The sequence below is a fragment of the Schistocerca serialis genome, chromosome 10, assembly GCF_023864345.2.
Source record: "Schistocerca serialis cubense isolate TAMUIC-IGC-003099 chromosome 10, iqSchSeri2.2, whole genome shotgun sequence".
NCBI lineage: Eukaryota > Metazoa > Arthropoda > Insecta > Orthoptera > Acrididae > Schistocerca > Schistocerca serialis.
The window spans coordinates 238,717,571-238,736,784 of record NC_064647.1 but is presented as its reverse complement, the minus strand read 5'-3'; the positions used below and the strand labels follow the sequence as shown (position 1 = coordinate 238,736,784).

Genomic DNA, 19,214 nt, shown 5'->3' with positions numbered 1-19,214 from the left:
ACATCCCCACACACTAATTCACCAGTCTCTGGTTGAGAGCTGCACAGTACGTGTCCAGCAGCCCACCTACAGATTATTTTTCCACTGATACATATAGAAGAATCAGATAACACAAAGGTACTCACTTTGGAGGGACCGCCACCTGGCCACCGCCCTTGCCCCCACGCGGTAACCTGCCGGGTCCCCTCGACGGTGTAGACTGGAGTGCAGGTGCGGCTCCCGGGCTGCTGAGGACTTTTGTAGTGGAAGCCCCGTCCTTGTCTTTCCACATTGGTGGCAGCATGCCTATTTCCATGTTTCCACCACTGCCACCTGCTTGTGACGTCACACCTCGGTTCACACCGCCCCCTCTGGGAGAAGTTTGACCTCTGCCGCGGCCTGACCTCGGTGACGTTACCTGTTGTGGAAAGTCCTCGTTGAGTCAGAGATGTGAACATTACATTTACTTAAACCCCTGGAAGATAGCCGTAACGCAATTACTGTTGCCACATGTTTGATGAATTCTCACATGATACACTGAAAGCACAAACAGTGGTCACTGCTCATAATTCAAGCATCATAACCAAGTCCAACAGAGCTGCAAAAACAGGAGGTACAATAAATGAAATATTCAAAAGTATTACTAATCAGTGTCTCGGCAAATGGTCCACCAATCATTCAATTCTGTACAAGACCTGATACACCACAATCAGTAACACAGCACCAGGGGAAAGGAAATACGCGACACTAATTCTACAACTTGAAAATCATATATACGTGACACTAATTCTACAACTTGAAAATCATATATTATACATCATCTCAAGCACTTACTTCAGCATCAATAACTCTACATGTCATTGGTTATTTTGGAGATGAAAACATTAGAAATTTGTTGTACTTTACATACTTCTATTTATTTTCTGAGGCAATCCCACAAAATGTACTCATCACAAAGACCTAGTTCCATCAGTTCTTTGTATCTACTAGTGCACCCAGCTTTACTGTTATTCTGGCGTTTTCACTGTCAGAAAATCTTAAAGCAATACTTCTGATGTCCTTCATGTTAACAGTAATGTTTCACGGCATATCAAAATAGACAGGTGTCTGATCTCCATTGCACATACAGTCTAACAAATAAATAGTCATGCTGTTTGTACAGATCCTTTACATGACACCGAAATGCAAATAGTTTCTCATAAAACAGATCTGGAAGTCACTGAGCTGGTGTTCTGCACCATAACGTAAACCCAGCCCTTTTCATTTTCCTCACATACAGGCATTCACTGTACCTGCTTTGAATTTCGTGACACATACATGAGTAGAATTCCTCTTATCTCCAACACCTTCACTTCGGTAGTTCATCAAATATTCAAGAAATCTTCACTGTGTTTCTCTTGCAAGTACTGACCAACACGGCACTCAAATTCAGGAAACCTACCCTGCTTTTATCCCCTGATCCCCTCTGGCTGGCGTGTATAACTGGTTTTATTTAATTTGTTATTTATCTAATGCCATCTATGAACATTCACATCTGTGACACTGAATGTCATTCCTAATGCACAGTTGTCTGTGGCCTCTGTTTCATGAATCACCAGCAACTTAAGATTAATGTCCTATTTTCTGCGCGAACAAACTGTGTGTCACAAACTCGTACAGCTAAATTTCTCGACAGTCATGGCTGTAATTTGTATCCATTATAAATTACAGCAACTTACAGTTCTTAAGTGCTGATAACATAAGCAAACTCAATGAAAACAATATGTTAGCCCTCACAGCTCCCTGTGGCTGACTTGAGAAACTCTTACCACTTCGGATTAACACTTTAGGCAACTGAAAATAAACAGTGTTGTAGAATGATTGAATCTCACATTTCATTTCTCATTTGTTATGCTGCATTTCAAGTATTCTGTGCGAACTTATTTTTGTTGGCATAATTTGTCTCCTGTAGAAATGAGTACTATTGTTGAGTATTTGTCCATTTTAGAGGTGATTCAATTCGACTACAAATAGGGAAGGGTGTAGATCTATATATTATTATTCATCAGTCTTTCCTTCTCATCCCGTCAGGTAAGTCTATCCTGACCCAGGGTTTTGAGCGACTTTTCCGAACTCTACTCCTTTTTCCTAAAGCTCTCCAGTTACTTTCCCTTCACTCCTCTTCCTTCCCCTCCAACCCCTCTGCTGGAAGAAGGAGCCTTAGGCTCAGATTGCTTGCATAAGTAAAACCTTTTTAATACATGTATGTGTGTTCTCTTGTCACCACTTGGCGAGTAGATTTTTTTATCCATACTATTAAATCTTATTGTCAAATTTATTTACAGACTGAGCACTGAAGCAGCAACGCAAATATTATGATTGGGTAAAAGTATGTTTCCCTAAAGGTACAAACAGAGAAAACATAGTTGTTACAAATACTGTTCAAAAAACAACTGCAGCAACCTCTCAACTACTTCAATATATTATGCCAAAAAATTGAAACATTCACAGCACAATTCGTACAAATTTTGTGCAGTCTGCCTGCTATGTTTGAAATCGGCACATGAAAGGCTTACACAATCTTTCAGCATTGCAAGTATGTTGACCAAACAAGGGCTTCTGCAGATAAAACAAGATGGAAACCGGAGCTAGCAAAATCAGCATAATGAGATGCACAGTCAAAAATTTCGAAATGCAATGGCTGCAGAAAATTTATTTGTCAGTGAACAGTATATAGGCAAACAATGAACTCAATTAGGTTAACTGTGCTGAAAACTCTGAGCCTTAATCTGAAAGGTCTATTGCAATTTCCCCGACCAAGATACCAGTAGGAAACAACAACTGAGTCTCACAGTTCTTTGCTTTCACAGAGTTGCCTACACACTACCTTGCTTATCACACCCTGTACGCGTGATGATGAATTTCAACTGGTGCTACTTCCTCTGACATCCTGTATGTTAGAAACCTTTTCATAGACTGTAGAAAAAATTGACATGATATACATCAACCAAAAAAAGAGTCAGATTTTGAAAATACAATGTAATTGGATAAATTAAAAAATCTACTCACTCAGCAGTAGCATGAGAACATACGTATAAATGGTATTACAGTTTGCAAACTTCTGCAGCCAGTGGCTCCTCCTCCTAGCAGAACAGTTGAAGGGGAAGGAAGAGGGGTGAAAGGAATATGTTTGGTGATGTTTAGGGAAAGGATAGACTTCAAGAAAGTCACCCATAACCACGGATCAGGGTAGACCTATTCACCAGAAATCCTTTACCTTCGTCCCTCTTCTTTCCCCTTCACTCCTTCCACCAGAAAAAGAATCCACTAGCTCTAAAAGTTTGCAGACATGTTATACAGAAAGATTAGGCACAATTTTAGATAAGGCAAAAGTAAAGGTGCCAATCTATGACATGCAGATGGGAAACACCTTAAATTAGCAACTACAAAGAAGGAATGTGTCAAATGCCTGGATGACAGAACATCTGCCATGAAGTGTGATGAGGTGGAAATTGATGGGAAAAATGTGTGCTCTAGAAATGAAGCCAGAGTTGGAGAGGGCAATGAATGATCCGAGATCAAGCAATTCAGAAGTCAATACACACCTTCAGAGCTTCTGAAATGTGTGAAATACACAAGAACTAGAAAATTATTTGAGCTAGTGTCAAATATCTATGAAACGGGTAGATTATTATCAGATTTACAGGGAAAGCCATCCCATTACCAAAGAAGTGAAGTGAGTAACTGTCAAAGCTATTGACCCTTCTAAAGCACAGTCCAGAGAGCAGAAATTAAAAAAACTTAAGACATTATTGGCTTTGGTGACTGTGGTTTCAGGACAGGAAAATATATTTGAGAAGTATGAGGGGCATGCAATAAGTAATACAACACCTTTTTTTCTCAGCCATTTTGGTTGAAAAATGTGGATTTTGTTGGGGACATCATGAAACATTCCCACTTCAGCCAATATAGTTTCATGAAGTTCCGACTGGTGGTGGCACTATATGTAACCTTCAAAATGGTGTCTGTACTATAGGTGCTCCAAGCAGATAGCTGTAACTTGAGTTCCTTTTGGTGGAAATCAGAGCATGGCAAGTATTCATAGGCCCTTGCAGGATGTCTACAGGGACCTGGCAGTGAGACATTGGGCAAGGCACCTATTATCATCGCAACAAGGTCACGCAAACCTGTCTGATCTCCAGCATGACGACCAGTTACCACAGCTGTGACTCCTGCAATGTTGGAACGTGCAGACACACTCATTCGAGGCGACTGATGGATCACAATCAAACACCTCATTGCTCAACTGGAAGTCTCTGTTGGTGGTACTGAGACACTCATTGACCAGTTGGGGTTCTCGGAGGTGTGTGTCCACTGGGTTTCCTGCATCCCCAACGGAAGACCATAAAGAGCAACACAGGACCTTTAGTGCACAATTTGCTTGCGTGTTACAGGGCTGATTGTGACAACATCTTTTTTGGTCAAACATCATCACTTCAAACAGAAACAAAACAGCAAATCCCGGAGGGGCACCACACCACCTCTGCTCCGAAGAAAATGTTAAAAATGCACCTTCAACCAGTAAAGTCACGGTGACGGTATTTTGGGACTCTGAAGAGGTTATTCTGTTTGATGTTCTCTCTCTCCTGGTGCAATGACCAATTCTGAAGTGAACTGTGCAGCCCTCAGGAAACTGAAGAAATGGCTTCAGCCTCTTCGTCATCACAAGGATGCAAACAAACTTCTCCTTCTCTGTGACAACGCAATGCCTCACACAAATCTGTGCACCCGAGAAGAGTTCACAGAACGTAGCTGGACTATTCCTCCTCATCCACCCTATGGCCTGAATCTCACATTTTCCGACTTCCATCCATTTGGCCCAATGAATAATGCTCTCCACATGAAGTAGTAAGTGGATGATGAGGAGGTTACTGATACAGAAAGACGGCTCCAATGTTGTCCGGTAGAGCAGTACCATGGCACGCCCTCCCAATAATGTGGCATCAGGCCACTGTACTGAACCGAGATTATGTTGAAAAATAGGATTTTGTAACCAGAAGACTGGAGAATAATATGGTGTACTGGAAAACTGAATAAAACTAACCTGCTCTCAGAAAAAAAAAGTGTTGCATTGCTTATTGAACAGCACTTAAATTTCATAAGGGAAAGAATTGGGATACTTTTCTAATCTATGGCAGGCTTACAGAACGCTTTCAACAAGGGAAATAGTATTTTCTTAATCTTCAGGCATGTGTGACGAAAGTGCAGAGGCATAAAAATAATCTGGTCTTTACAAAATGCAAATATGTATAATAAAAAATAGAAGATGCGCAAAGACAAGTTTGTGTTAAGAAGTATGTAAGGAAGAGATGCGGCTTACCACCTCTGCCATTAAACTCATGTGTCAAAGATGAATGATCAAGTAAATGAAATAAAATTCCAGAGGACGAAAAGCACACATGGAACATACACCACTGATGAGGCTGTCAGACAATAAAATTCTCATGGGAGTAAGAATGACTCTGAATATTGCTGAAAAGAGAGCACACTTTGTGCAATTCGTAATGTAAGAATAAATGAAGCTATTGTGCCTATCTGCAACTCAGCATCTCCGCTATATGGTGTGTAGCAACTTTTATTCTCTAATATTGTTACATTCCATCCTGGATTTTCCATTGTTTGATAAAACAAAGAAAAATAATAGACAGGAGAGCAGTTACTCGCTTAATGTCAACATTGGCAACCACAGAAGCTTATAGGTGCAAAATTATCCTATCTAGAAAGTGTAACTGTACACAATGACTAAAGAAAGGCACGCAATCAATTATCCCAAAGGAAAACAGATTTTCCAAGTAGAAGACCACCAGGTACAAGGTACTCAGGAAGAATTCTGTGGAAAACTTTAGGCAGAGAGGGGAGAAGAGTAGAGGACACCAAAGACTAGAATATGGAAAACAGATTATAGATGCAGCTGAGTGTAAAATTTACAAAGCAATGAAATGATTTGTGATAGAGGAAAAGATGGAGAATGGTTTCATACAGGCTAAGAGAGAGAGAAAGAGAGAGAGACGTAAAAGTAACCAATCTAACTGCCACTTATAGTAAGCACTTCCCACATACCTCACACCTCGTCAGTAAGCACACATACCCTTCAGTGTCTTCTAATGCCAAATGAATACATCTATGCAGGTTAAACCAAAAACCCTATGAAAATGTTTGAGATGATGCACTGAGAGCAAAAGACAGCATAAAAGCAAAAATCCAAGTCATTCCAACGTTTTATGTCCCTTTTTACCATTCTGATGTTACTCAATGGTGAGTGGAAGCCTATTTAAAGATCCATTCCTTAAATGGAGACATTAACAGAAATTACCTGTGGTTAAGAGCAATTGAGGAAGAAAGGATAAAGACTGTAAAGTGTGTGTGTGTGTGTGTGTGTGTGTGTGTGTGTGTGTGTGTGTGTGTGTGTGTTGTTGACAAAGCTCTTAATGGCTGAAACCTTTAATTGTGAGAGTCTTTTGTTGTGCCTACCTGCGACTCAGCATCTCTGCTATATGTTGAGTAGCAACTTTCCTTTTCTAATATTGTTACATTCCATCCTGGATTTTCCATAATTTTACTAAACCAATTTTATATTCATTCATAACAACGAAAGCATATAACTGAGGAAATATATTGTGCTTTAGTTAAGTCCCATAGTGCTCAGAGCCATTTATATTGTGCTTTGAATCAATATGTGGGGCAAGGTTTATTGGTTTCAACAGCAGAGCAATGTTAATGAAAAGGTAAGTATCCACCTTTGAGGCACGAACTAGGGCAAAGCTTTCCACATACAATCAACAGAACTCTAAAGAAAAATACAAGGACCTAAAAGTAACAACAAAGCTGAAATTACGATCAAACAGAAAGCTTCAAGGAAAAATGAAAACAGCTAACTGATGTAATAATGAAAAGAAGACTACAGTGACTTGGGCACACACACTGAATGGATAGTAATAGACTAACCAAGGAGATCTTAAACTAACGAAATAGCTACAAATCGAATCCAACCTGGTTCACTGAAAATGACAAAGATATGATAAACACTTGAATTAGAACGGACACAAAAGGTAACAGAACATTTTTTAGAGAAGCAACATAAAGAGAGGATTACACAGAAAGAAAAAAGAGGTCAGGAAATGGAAGTGGAGAAAACGAATGACACTCCTTGGAGGATGAAGGAAGTGTGGGACCACAGAAAATTGGATACAAAAAGAATCACGGCCTATTTTTATTTACCACACCCTTCAAAAAGGTTATTTGAAAAAGAAATCTGTACTCCACATAACACGGAAGAACTGCACCACATTCTAGTACCATTAATTACTTAAAAATCAACTACCACAATTAAATATACACGAGCAATGTGATGAAGTCTATGAACCGTATGTTGCTGATGGAGTACCACAGGCAATACTCTTAAGTGGGCTGAGAGGCAAAATGTTAGAATGTATTTACCATGTTTCATGGCAATTTTGTGGCATAATTGGACCATATTTGGCATAAAATGGTTAAAACTGGAGAAGACTTTCATGAAATGGGAATATCTGCACGTGATGTTATTTTATACACCCTTCTTTTTGAGACTGCTGTGCAGGTGGCTATAAAGATACTTCAAAAGTTGAGGAAAAGAAGATGAATATGGGGACTGATGACAAACAAGAAAAAGTTCAATACTTGGCAGCACAAGTGATAAAATGAAATTTCATACACAGAACTGGCAAAAATTAACAGATCGAATGCTTTCTGTTACCCAGGAGCATCACTGTCACACAGAAGAAAAACCGCAGTTAATCATATCCTCAAAATTGGTCAAAGGTAATGGACAACACATCTGAATTCTATCTTCTGAAACAGAAACTAAGACAAAAGACTGAATGTCGTTTACATATATCTCTCAAAGGCATTAGGTGCATTAGAGGGGAGGACGAGAGAATTCATAACACTGGGAATGTCCTTTTCTACGTCTGTCCATCTACACTCCGCAATGTTGCCTTACTGTGTCTGTGTGGGGCGGTACTTTATGCACCATTAACACTCCTGCCCTCTCCCTATCCTTGTACAGTCACAAATGATGAGTGGAAACAATGAGTTTTAATAAGTGACCATTTGAGCTCAAATGCCTCCAATTCTCATGGCCTTTTTGTGAGATGTATGTAGAAGGAAGCAATATATTGATTAAGTCTTCTATGGCTTTGCAGTCTCAGGGGAGGGGAAAAAAGTACTATGATACACTAATGTCTCTCTTTTAGTTTCTGCTACTGCAGTTGTACAACACTTTTGTGCTTACTAAATGAAACTGCAGAGAAACTCTTAACAATTCATTGGATCTTCTCCATATTTCCAATCCATTATTTATGCGATACAAAGAAAAATGGAATGGCAATGCTTTTATACATCAAAGCAGATTAGGGTAGATCTGTCTGACTCAATGAATAGAGAAAAATCTGCAAGCAAGAAACACACACATTGTGGACTCGAACTCGACGCTCATGTATTCTCGACACAAGAATGGAAAGGAATGAAGGTCAACAATATGTACTATTGTAATATTACTTCAGGAATAAACATAAAAAAAATGTTGCCTACCTACAGACAATCTAAACAATTCTCAGGAGCTTTAAGCTGAGTGGTCAGCGCGACTGAATGTCAATCCTAAGCGTTCAATTCCCAGCTGAGTCGAATACTTTCTCTGCTCGGGGACTTGGTGTTGTGTTTTGTCCTAATCATCATCATTTCATCCCCATCGACACACAAGTCGCCGAAGTGGTGTCAAATAGAAAGACTTTCACCCGGCGAATGGTCTACCTGCCGGGAGGCCCTAGTCACACGACATTTACATTCAGTCACACAATTCATATGCTGGTATATTGCTAACACCATTTCATGGTAGAAAAGAGAGAGAGGCATTTTTGCCTGCATTTAAGTGAAAGAAAGTAATAATTTTGAAAGTAATCAAGAGACATGTTTAATACCATAAAGAGAAAGTTACGGCAAGAGGAAACATTACATAAGACAACAGATATATTGGCAGAGAAAAGACAGTTTGGAGAGGAAGACAGAATCTTTTGCTTGATATATTCTGTTTATCAAATATAAGACTGTAGCTGGTAAGCAAAAATCCTCTCCATTTCTGTACTGTTGTCATGGAGAGAGAACAATAGCAAGTACCACCTCACCTAACATACTGAACTGGGTATAGCAAGTACCACCTCACCTAACATACTGAACTGGGTAGTGACAGGGAAAAAACTGGCTAGTTGAATAAGCCACCCAGAATTAATCACAAACAAGTGTGCTTCAAAAAAATGTCACCTGTTATTGAGCACCAATCTCAGATGGATGGTTGAAAGCTCCAATATCTGGTTTAGGCACTGTCAAGAAACAAAATCCAACAGGAACTAGGACAAATAGCCATTTTTGTGGTGCAGAAAAGGAATAAAAGAAACTTTTTTTAACACATGTCATGCAACTTTGAACATTTAGAGCATTCTAAAATCAATACTGTAACTTCCATTATACAGTGTCAATCAAAATGGTTATCTAGTTCAAATTTTTTTTTTACAATTTCAGCACATGTGAACATTTCTGGGAATTTAATTGAATTACTTTTCGCAAATCTACATAGCATTGTCCAACAATAAAGCAGAAAGCTTACATTTTCTGAAAATAATATGTTCTGTGGCATTCATAAAATGAGTTTCAATTAAAAAAAAAACTGGGTTATGAGTGCCCATGCAGTGCAGTACAGGGGTAAAGAAAGGTACTCACCTTTATACGAGGAAATGAGCGAGCGAGCTTCAGGTGTGACTGCGAACGCCCTGCGTGTTTGTTCAGCCCGCTGGGGCCAGCGATAGCTGGAGGGATTTTCTGCTCCACAGCTCCTGAAGTATCAGCAGGGGTGGCGCCCTGGTCTCTGTTGACAGAGCCTGAAGAACTGCTCTCTGAAAGGCCATCGGTTTCCTCTTCCACAGACATTGGCTCCTGTTTGACGTTGGACGGGCCGGAAGCAGATGACTGGTCTGATACAGGTGACATTTCACCAGCAGAAGCTTTCAGCTTCTGAATACGCTTCACAGATGAGGCAGTAGGTGTAGAAGGTGAACCGGTATCCTAAACGAAGTACACCAAAATTAGTTTAGTGATAACCAAAATTAAAACATCTGTTGCAAATGCAACGCCAATAAATATGATAGTCTTTATGAGTGTCCTGGGAAGTAACTGAAAATTCCTCCTATTCTGAAAACTTAACTTCAATCTTCTCAAAATACCAACCCTCAAAAGTCATATGCAGCAGTAACTAAGTGAAAGCTCCATAATTTACGTATCTTGTGGAGTTCGTTCACACACCGTCGGGTGGCTTACGGAGTATGGATGTATATGTAGAAATGTTTCAAAGAATACTAGACAAAAGTGCTAACCAACAAAAGTGTATATTGCACTGCTGCACGTTATATATTTTGTTAAATTCAAAGACAAGAAAATAAATACAATAAAACAAACCAATTTATATACCAGACCTAATTTTCTACTGGAAAATATGGAACTAGTTGTTGGCAACGACTGCTGCATTTGAAAGTGTAAGAGGTAATGTAATCAAATTACTCCTTCCTAAATTGATAATTAGCACTGCCGACCCCTTCATATAGGTCCCATAAAAGGAACCTGAAGGGCACAAATGATGCAGCAGGATGCTCACAAATTCAAGGAGAGATTTACTGAGAACTGAAAGAGTTTGTACGTGATTTAACGACTTAGAGAAAACTTTTGACAATGTGCGAAAATCACATAAATAAAGTAGTGGACAAGACGATCACTTACAAACTCACTATATTGGGCAGGGGGTATGTGGGAAACACGTGGAGGTTTTCAGTAAGACAGAAACACTGAGAAAACAAATGGGTAGAATTGAAGGAAGATGTAGAATAAGGCCGCTGTCTAGCAACAACACTCTTCAATATGACAGAGTATTTAGAAGATATGATTGAGTGTTGTTTACTGATCGACAAAGAGGCAAATCCAGGATGGAATGTAACAATACCAGAGACGGAAAGTTGCAACTCACCATATAGCGGAGGTGCTGAGTCGCGATAGGCACAACAAAAAGATCAGCTTTCGGCCATTAAGGCCTTTGTCAGCAGTACACACACACACACACACACACACACACACACACACACACACACACACACAAACGCAATTTGCACACACGTCTGCAGTCTCAGAGAGCTGAAACTACACTGCAATTGGCAGTGTAGTTTCAGCTCTCTGAGACTGCAGACATGTGCGCAAGTTGCATTGTGTGTGTGTGTGTGTGTGTGTGTGTGTGTGTGTGTGTGTGTGTGTGTGCGCGCGCGCGTGCGCATGCATATGTGTATGTGTGTTTACTGCTGACAAAGGCCTTAATGGCCGAAAGCTATAATTGTGTGAATCTTTTTGTTGTGCCTATCGTGACTCAGCATCTCCGCTATATGGTGAGTTGCAACTTTCCTTCTCTGGTATTGTTGCTAAGGAACAAGAGATATCTGTAGAAAATGTGGGTTCTTCTGGCCAAGGATGAAAGGAGCTTCAAGAAATGGTAGAGGAGATCAGAATTATGAGTAAAAGATTATGAAATGAAAAATAAATGTAAAGAAAATGACAGTAGGAAAGAATGAAAGGTTAAAAATAATGCTCTATGGAGACAAAATGGTACATGTGTCAGATTTTTTAAAGTACATAACAAGTACAATAGAAAGCAATTACAAATGCATTAAGAACAACAATGTCAAGCCTGGCATTCTCTGAGACAATGATTTTCAGTACCTATGTGAACATGAGATTAAGAAAAATAATTGACCAGGTGGAGTAGGATTCATGCACTGAGGGTTGCATACAAAATTAATCATGTGTAGAGACAGTTCACCCATTCTGGAAATCGAGAATCATGACCATTTTTCCCTGTTATCAATAATGATAATGTCAAGATATAATTCCCATGTATTCCAAGATTTTCAAGAAGGTTTTAATGTCAAGTTTAACATCTGATGACAAAAGAAGTTTTTTTTGTTTAATGTAATTAAAAAAAAAAAAAAAACAAATTTTGAAATTTCCCTTCACCTGTACTGTGAAACCTTGCCTCTTGTTGAGGGAGTTTGTGAGTATCAAAATATGTGACATAAATGCCCATATCTTTTGACTGCATTGACTTGGAAGTTTCAATTTGTTTACACCTCCAAGGAACGATAGACCTTAGTATGTGATACAAATTTCAACATCTATCCATTCCGGAGGAAAAAGGTTTTTTAAAATTCAGACAGACAGGTGGACGACAAAGTGATCCTATAAAGATTCAATTTCACCGATTGTGGTAAGGAACCCTAAAAATTATGAAGTGTAATATCTAAAGTGGCCTACTATAAGGCAAGAACTTGAAATGTGGAAAGAAGATAGGAGGGCAATGAGGGCTTTTGAAACATCTAAATAGTAGAAACTGGAAAAAGTGGCTAGGCAACAAATGAAGAAATCCAATAATTGGACATAACTAAACATGGAAAAAGAAATGGGATTGGGCGTATACTGAGATAGCATCGTTGGTTGGTCGATTTGGGAGAAGGGACCAAATAGCAAACTCATTGGTCCCATCACATTAGGGAAGGATGGGGGAGGAGTCGGCCATGTACTTCACGGGAACTATGCTGGCATTTGCCTGAAGCAATTCAGGGAAATCACAGGAGAACCAAAATCAGGATGGCCAGACACTGGTTAAAACCATCGTCCTCCCAATTGCGAGTCTAACGTTCTCACCACTGTCCCACTTCGCTCTGTCTGACATAGCATGGCTGGATTTTGAAAATCACTTTAGGCAGTGGCACAAAAGGACCCAGATCTTAGGAAACCTGCTGAATAGTTGCAAAATCTACAAACTGATGAATGAACTGACCAACTACAGAAAACGGCAGGGACCTATTTGTCACATGCAGAAATCTCACAATGGTTAGGGGCGTTTCTGAAAGGAAGATTAGGGCTTAATGTTCTGACAATGACGAATCATTAGACAGAGACCAAGCTCAAACAGGGGAAGGGAACTGGCCGTACCCATTCCAAAGGAACTACTACGGCATTTAGCTTAAGTGGTTTAGAGAAACAAAGGATTGGTGTCTGGAGCAAAATTTGAACCACCGTACTCTTGAATGCAAATCCAAGTGTCTTACTACTCCACTTGTTGCCACTATTGGATTCTTCTGCAAAACTCATGAGGGCATGGTCCAGCATATCGAGCAGGAGTCTCTTCTACCTTCAACCAGTATGATTATGCTGGTTTGTCACTCTGCAGTAAGATCCAGGTGCAAGGTTGCCATTTCAATCAATACAGCTGCATCTAACCAGCAATTACCATGCTGAAAATCACTTCTGACCGGTTAGATGATGCTGATGATGATGATGATATCTTTAGATTCACAGAAATTAAATTTACCAATGTTAATTGTAATGACAATTAACCATTCAACTCTCTGTTCCCAAGTAAAACAATATGATACAGGCTGACTACAAGTTTTCTAGGCATGGAACACGAGTCTGCATTACACCGAACATGATAATGGGTACAGCAAGCATGTTCTTCAGCCGCTCTCCTTGCATAAAATACATTTACTTTGGTAAAAGCAGTTTCTAAGCATGTGGGTCAATTTTTAATCTTTACAAACACTGCTCTTCTGCCTGAATGACCATGACAAAATGTAGAGAAGACTCTTCAAAAAACAAATGTTTACCTCCTCCTCTCTGTCACCAACTTATACTGGAACTGCAAATGACAATTATATCTGTCGCTCACAGTAACTAATTACTGTGTGCATTAGGGCAACAGAGATCCTCTACCGGATTTGCCGGCAATGAACATTATTGTGAACTGACCTCGCAATTTACCTCCTCAGTCCTTGAGCTTTTCTCATCCAGTTATCTTTTGATTTAAAGCAGGTACAGTTATTTTACAAGTCCCTTCACCCACTTCTTGTTTTTTACACCCAGCACTGCTTTTTGCATTTACACCCAGCAAAAGACTTCCCTGGCCTTACTTATCATAGCTTATCTTCATAGCTTTGACGCGAACACACTCTGGCATGCCATCCACCTGTTCTGCCCACCTATGTTCAGTTACGTTTCATTTCTGCGAATGGCTGCAAATGGGGCTGGCCACAGTGAGCCGTCAGCAGGCAGCTGCATCCAGCTGTAACGGTGGCAGATAATAAGGTGTGGCACATGGAACATACAAGGTATCATTTGTTTCGTTCATGGGCTCTGCAACTGAGGCACCTTACACCATACCAAACACCGGGGTCCGCAATCCTTCAGAGCAGTGGGTTGTAATGAATTTACGTCACTCAAGGCAGAATGTCAATGTGGGGATGGACTGTCCAGCCCTGCCCGTTGATCTAGTGAGTGGACTAGTGGCCACTACTTCAGCATAATTTGAGCAGGCTCACGAGGAGAGGGGTTTATTAGTTCTTGGGAGATACAATGTTAGGTGCATTATGAAGCCCATTAGAAAAACAGCATCCAGGGCTTGATAGAAATCCAATGTGCGATTAGTACGTTTGCCAAGAGACCTCATATAAGATGTGGAGGCCACCTTCCCTACAGCTATTAAGCGTTTCGCTGCTACGGAAGTGCTCACTGCATTCCGTGCTAAGGCACCTTTTGTTATGACTGTACTTCTCATCAAATGTTGGTGCCTTTGCTGACCCCCCGCCCCCCCCCCCCCCCTTGTTTACCGATGACAGGAAAGTGATGTCACTGAGTGATGATAGGAGAGAACACAATGACTTAAAGTGGCAGCCTGCTCTCAATGTAAGGAAACGAATTCAGTTGAGTAGGAAATACAATCCTGTAATTTTCGAATACAGTTGTTAGTGGTTTCAGTAACAATGATTAAATATCAAAGTGTAACATCACAAACAATATGAAATGGAATGAGCATATACGTTTAGTTGTAGGGAATGAGAGAAGTTGACTTTGGTTTGTTGTGAGAATTTTTAGCTCACCTATAATGGAGACCACATGTAGAAAACTAGAGCGACCAATTCCTGAGTACTGCTCACGTATTTGGGAACCGCACCAAGTCAGATTACAGGAAGGCATCAAATCAAGTCAGAGGTGTGCTGCTAGATTTGTTATCAGTAGTTTCAATCAACATGTGAACATTACTGAGACGCTATGTGAATAATGGTAATCCCCAAGGTGAAAACCACATTCTTTTCATGAAACACTACTGAGCTTGTCGAGAGCACTGGTATTTACAGCTGATTGCAGAATGATTCCACTGCCAGCAACATACGAGGATTGTCCTGAAGATAATGCACCACCTTTTTTTTTCTCGGCGAAAACAATGTTACTAATGCAAAACATTACATATGTATTACACTGTTCGACATGGGTTCTATTTCTGATATTAAAGTATGTGCTTCTAGACCATTTTACCGTGGGAAATTCAAAAATGTAAACAAAATATCGTTGTCAGGGATACTTTTTATGTAATATATATGTATATTCACAATTCATGGCAAACACAGAGACGTTATAGAGAAATACGGGTATGTTGCTGCATCCAGTAGTGATAGAGCGTGATAATTTCTTGTGCAACAGCAGGCAGGAAGAATCAGACATCATTAGGTTATCCCCCGCCACACCTATGTCATTAAGACCACCTGAAACATCTCATTAACTCGAACGGCAACAGCCGGTCGCTGCCTCGGCAGTAAAGCTTCACGTCTCCTAGTGGCAGGCTCATCAAGTTTACAACAGTGGTGTTAGCCGCAATTTGTGTCAGCCTTAACGAGTGGGTGTTTTGGCTGACAAGTAACTGTCTGTCATATTTCCGAGCACGGTTGAATTTTTTAGTTTCTGTGTGTAAACTGATTGAGCCTGGTGCTGAAGGTAAAACGACTGCTTGTTTTTACACATCAGCGTTCCTCTAGTTCCCTACTATTAATTTAATACAGGTGTATTACCAAAGTGGTATTTTTAAATTAGCAGAAATGCCACGTCGTCGTGGATGTCGATATAAGCTGGACAACTTCTGCTACAACTGTGGGAAGCTCACTTTTGCCAGAAATAGGAAGAAAATTTCTTCAGTCATAAAGAAAGCATACAAACATTACTTTGGAGTAGAGGTAAGAGACCAAGATAAAGAATGGGCACCACATTTCTGTTGTGCTACATGTTACTGCAAACTAATTCAGTGGTGGAAAGGTAAAGAGAATGTGGCGTTGTTTGCTGTTCCGATGGTGTGGAGGGAGCCTAAGGACCACGTTTAACAAAAATTCAGGGTTTTACAAACAAAAAGTCAAAGAGGCACATTGTTTACCCAGATCTGCCTTGCGAGAATGCCAGTGCAGCATTCCGACGACCTTCCAGTACCTTCAAGAGCTCGAGGTCAAATTCCGAGTGACAGTGAAATAAGTAGTACTGAAGAAATCACAGATGATGATTATTTATATCACTGCACAAGTGAGTCATCGCCACATTTGTTAACACAGGCAGATTTAAATGATTTAGAATGTGATCTAGGACTAAGTAAACAAAAGGCGCAGCTGCTTGGTTCAAGATTACAAGAGTATAATCTACTGCACCAAAGTACTAAAATCAGTGTGTTCAGGCACAGAGAACATGCCTTTATTTTTTATTTTTCAACTGACGAAGCAGTGACATTTTGTAATGACATTGCTGGCCTGATGAAAGTGCTGAACTTCGCTTATATTTCACAGGAGTGGAGACTGTTCATAGTTGCATCGAAAACAAGTCTGAAGGGAGTTTTGCTCCATAACGGAAATAAAATACCCTCTGTTCCAGTAGCCTACGCTAGTTTGAAAAAAGAGAATTACGAATTCGTACAAAGGATGCTAAATTCATTAAAATACAATGAACACAAATGGAAAATATGTGCAGATCTCAAGGTAATTGATATGGTACTGGGAATACAATAAGGCTACACAAAGTATGCCTGTTTTCTTTGCGAGTGGGATAGTCGAGACCGAAATTCTCACTACGAGAAAAAGAAATGGCCAAGGCGAAGATGGAAAGTTGGTGAAAAGAATGTACAACGTGAAAGTCTGCTAGCTCCTGAATATATACTACTTCCACCGCTTCACATCAAACTTGGCCTGATGAAACAATTCGTGAAGGCCATGGATCCAACAGGCTGTGGGTTTGAATATCTCGCTACCAAATTCCCCCGTCTTTCAGTTGCAAAAATAAAGGAAGGTGTATTTGTGGGCCCACAAATCAGGGAGCTGCAGAAAGATGCAAATTTTGAAGCATGTTTAACTGATAAAGAAAAAACCGCATGGGACTGTTTCAAGATGGTGTCGGAAAACTTCCTCGAAAGAAGAAGAGCTACTAACTACAAAGCAATGGTGAAGGATATGATCAAAGCATATCAGGATTTGGGGTGCAATATGTCTTTGAAGGCACATATGATGGACTCTCATCTGGACTACTTCACAGAGAGTTGTAGTGACGTATCGGATGAACATGGGGAAAGATTCCATAAAGACATTTCTACCATAGAAAGGCGCTATGAAGGGAAGTGGGTACCTTCTATGTTAGCAGATTATTGTTGGAATGTCATTCAAGAGAAGAAAGTTCACAATACAAGAGAAAAAAAGTGATGTGCATTACAAGGCAGTGGCTCATTGTTTGTCAATTTTCTGTAATTTCTCATGTCAAATAAATGCTCCAAAGTGTATACCAAAGGTTACTGTGATATATGTTAGATCCCACCCTCCATTAATGTGATGAACTTATAACATCATAAAGATGTGCATTTGTTTGTCGAATTTCACCTCACGTTTGCTGCACTATAACAGAAACTGAAAAGAGAAATAAAATTGTGATTACTCAAACTATCCCTGACAGTAAAAAACCAAAAACAGTTTTCAATTCAGCACTCAAAATACAACTAGGATCACAATATTTTTTATCAGAAATAGAAAAAAAGGTTTAAAAAAAAAAGTGTTATTTGAAGTCTCCTGAGTGGGTGTGCCAAGTTTCCATCACTTCCAAAAGGTAGTGTAGATGCAAAACAGTTTCAAAATGGCGTCTGTAGGTGATGTACATTACAAGCAACGTACCATCATGCAATTTCTCACTACAGTTAGTCACTGGGCACAGAGAGTGAGGTCATCAGAAAATGGGGCTCAGCGGAGATCCACCATTTGCAGTGGTCGTGGAGACCATACACGGCTGTCGCATCTAACAGCCCTGACCTAGCCCCCTCGGACTTCCACTTGTTTGGGCCATTACAGGATGCCATTTGTAGAAGGCATTTTGGGGACAATGAGAAGGTGATTCGCACAGTGAAGCACTGGCTCCACCACCAGGACAAGAATTGTTACTGACAGGGCACACTGGCCCTTGTTTCACACTGGAGGGAGGCCACGGAATGGAATGGAGATTATGTGGAAAAACAGGGCGTGTAGATAAAACACCGCTCTTTCAGGTGTGTAATTCTCATTACATTCAGTAACGAATTTTTGAAGGGGGGAAGGAAAAAAAAAACAAAAAAATTTTAAAAAATGTGGTGCATTACTTTCTGGACAGCCCTCGTACATTTCGTGTAAGAAAGGAAGTGACCAGTAGAATGCAGGTGTAGGTCTCTTAACAGGATTTTTCAGTCAGAAACTAATAGTTTCTTATCACTTGATTTTGTGGTAGTCAAGGTCTCAGTATCTCTGCCCAGGGTCTCTCCGCCGAATACATGACAACAGAGCTGAATAAATCGTCCCCAAACGTTTCAGAGGGACTCTCATATTTCTAATCTCAGAGAGAGAGGGGGAAAAAACCCTGCTATTTGGTAACATTAGTATCCCATAAGTTCCACTGTGCAATTAACTTGCAACTTCTCTGCAGTGGAATACATACTGCACCAAACATGTATGCTGCATTAAAATGGTGTGTTGGAACCAGATGTGAACCCAGATACTGTCCTTCTACAGGAAGTGCACTACGAATTATGCTAGCAACACACAACTAATTGACTGAGAGCTTCAGCTTGGACTGGTTCCTCTCCGTACTTTCTAAGCCACAAAGAGGTTACCCGACACTGCCACATAACTAACACCCTATGAGAAGGGACTGTATTGATCTCGACTGAATCGGAGCATAGGGAGGTAACTGAAACAAGTTTTTAATCTTCACTGAAACAGTTACTAACTTAAACTAGTGACGAGTCCACACAGGAT

The 19,214-nt window shown here is 40.1% G+C and overlaps 1 protein-coding gene across 2 annotated transcripts in view; it reads right to left on the bottom strand.

The window, feature by feature from the left end:
• Positions 1 to 19,214, bottom strand: part of LOC126425316 (uncharacterized) — a 211,491-nt gene that overhangs the window by 102,181 nt on the left and 90,096 nt on the right. For both annotated transcript variants that reach the window (XM_050088296.1, XM_050088297.1), the window contains exons 7-8: positions 9,769 to 10,110; positions 126 to 397 (exon numbers count right to left, since the gene is read on the bottom strand). In XM_050088296.1, coding sequence (XP_049944253.1) covers positions 126 to 397; positions 9,769 to 10,110 — 614 coding nt within the window. The remainder of the gene's footprint in view (positions 1 to 125; positions 398 to 9,768; positions 10,111 to 19,214) is intronic.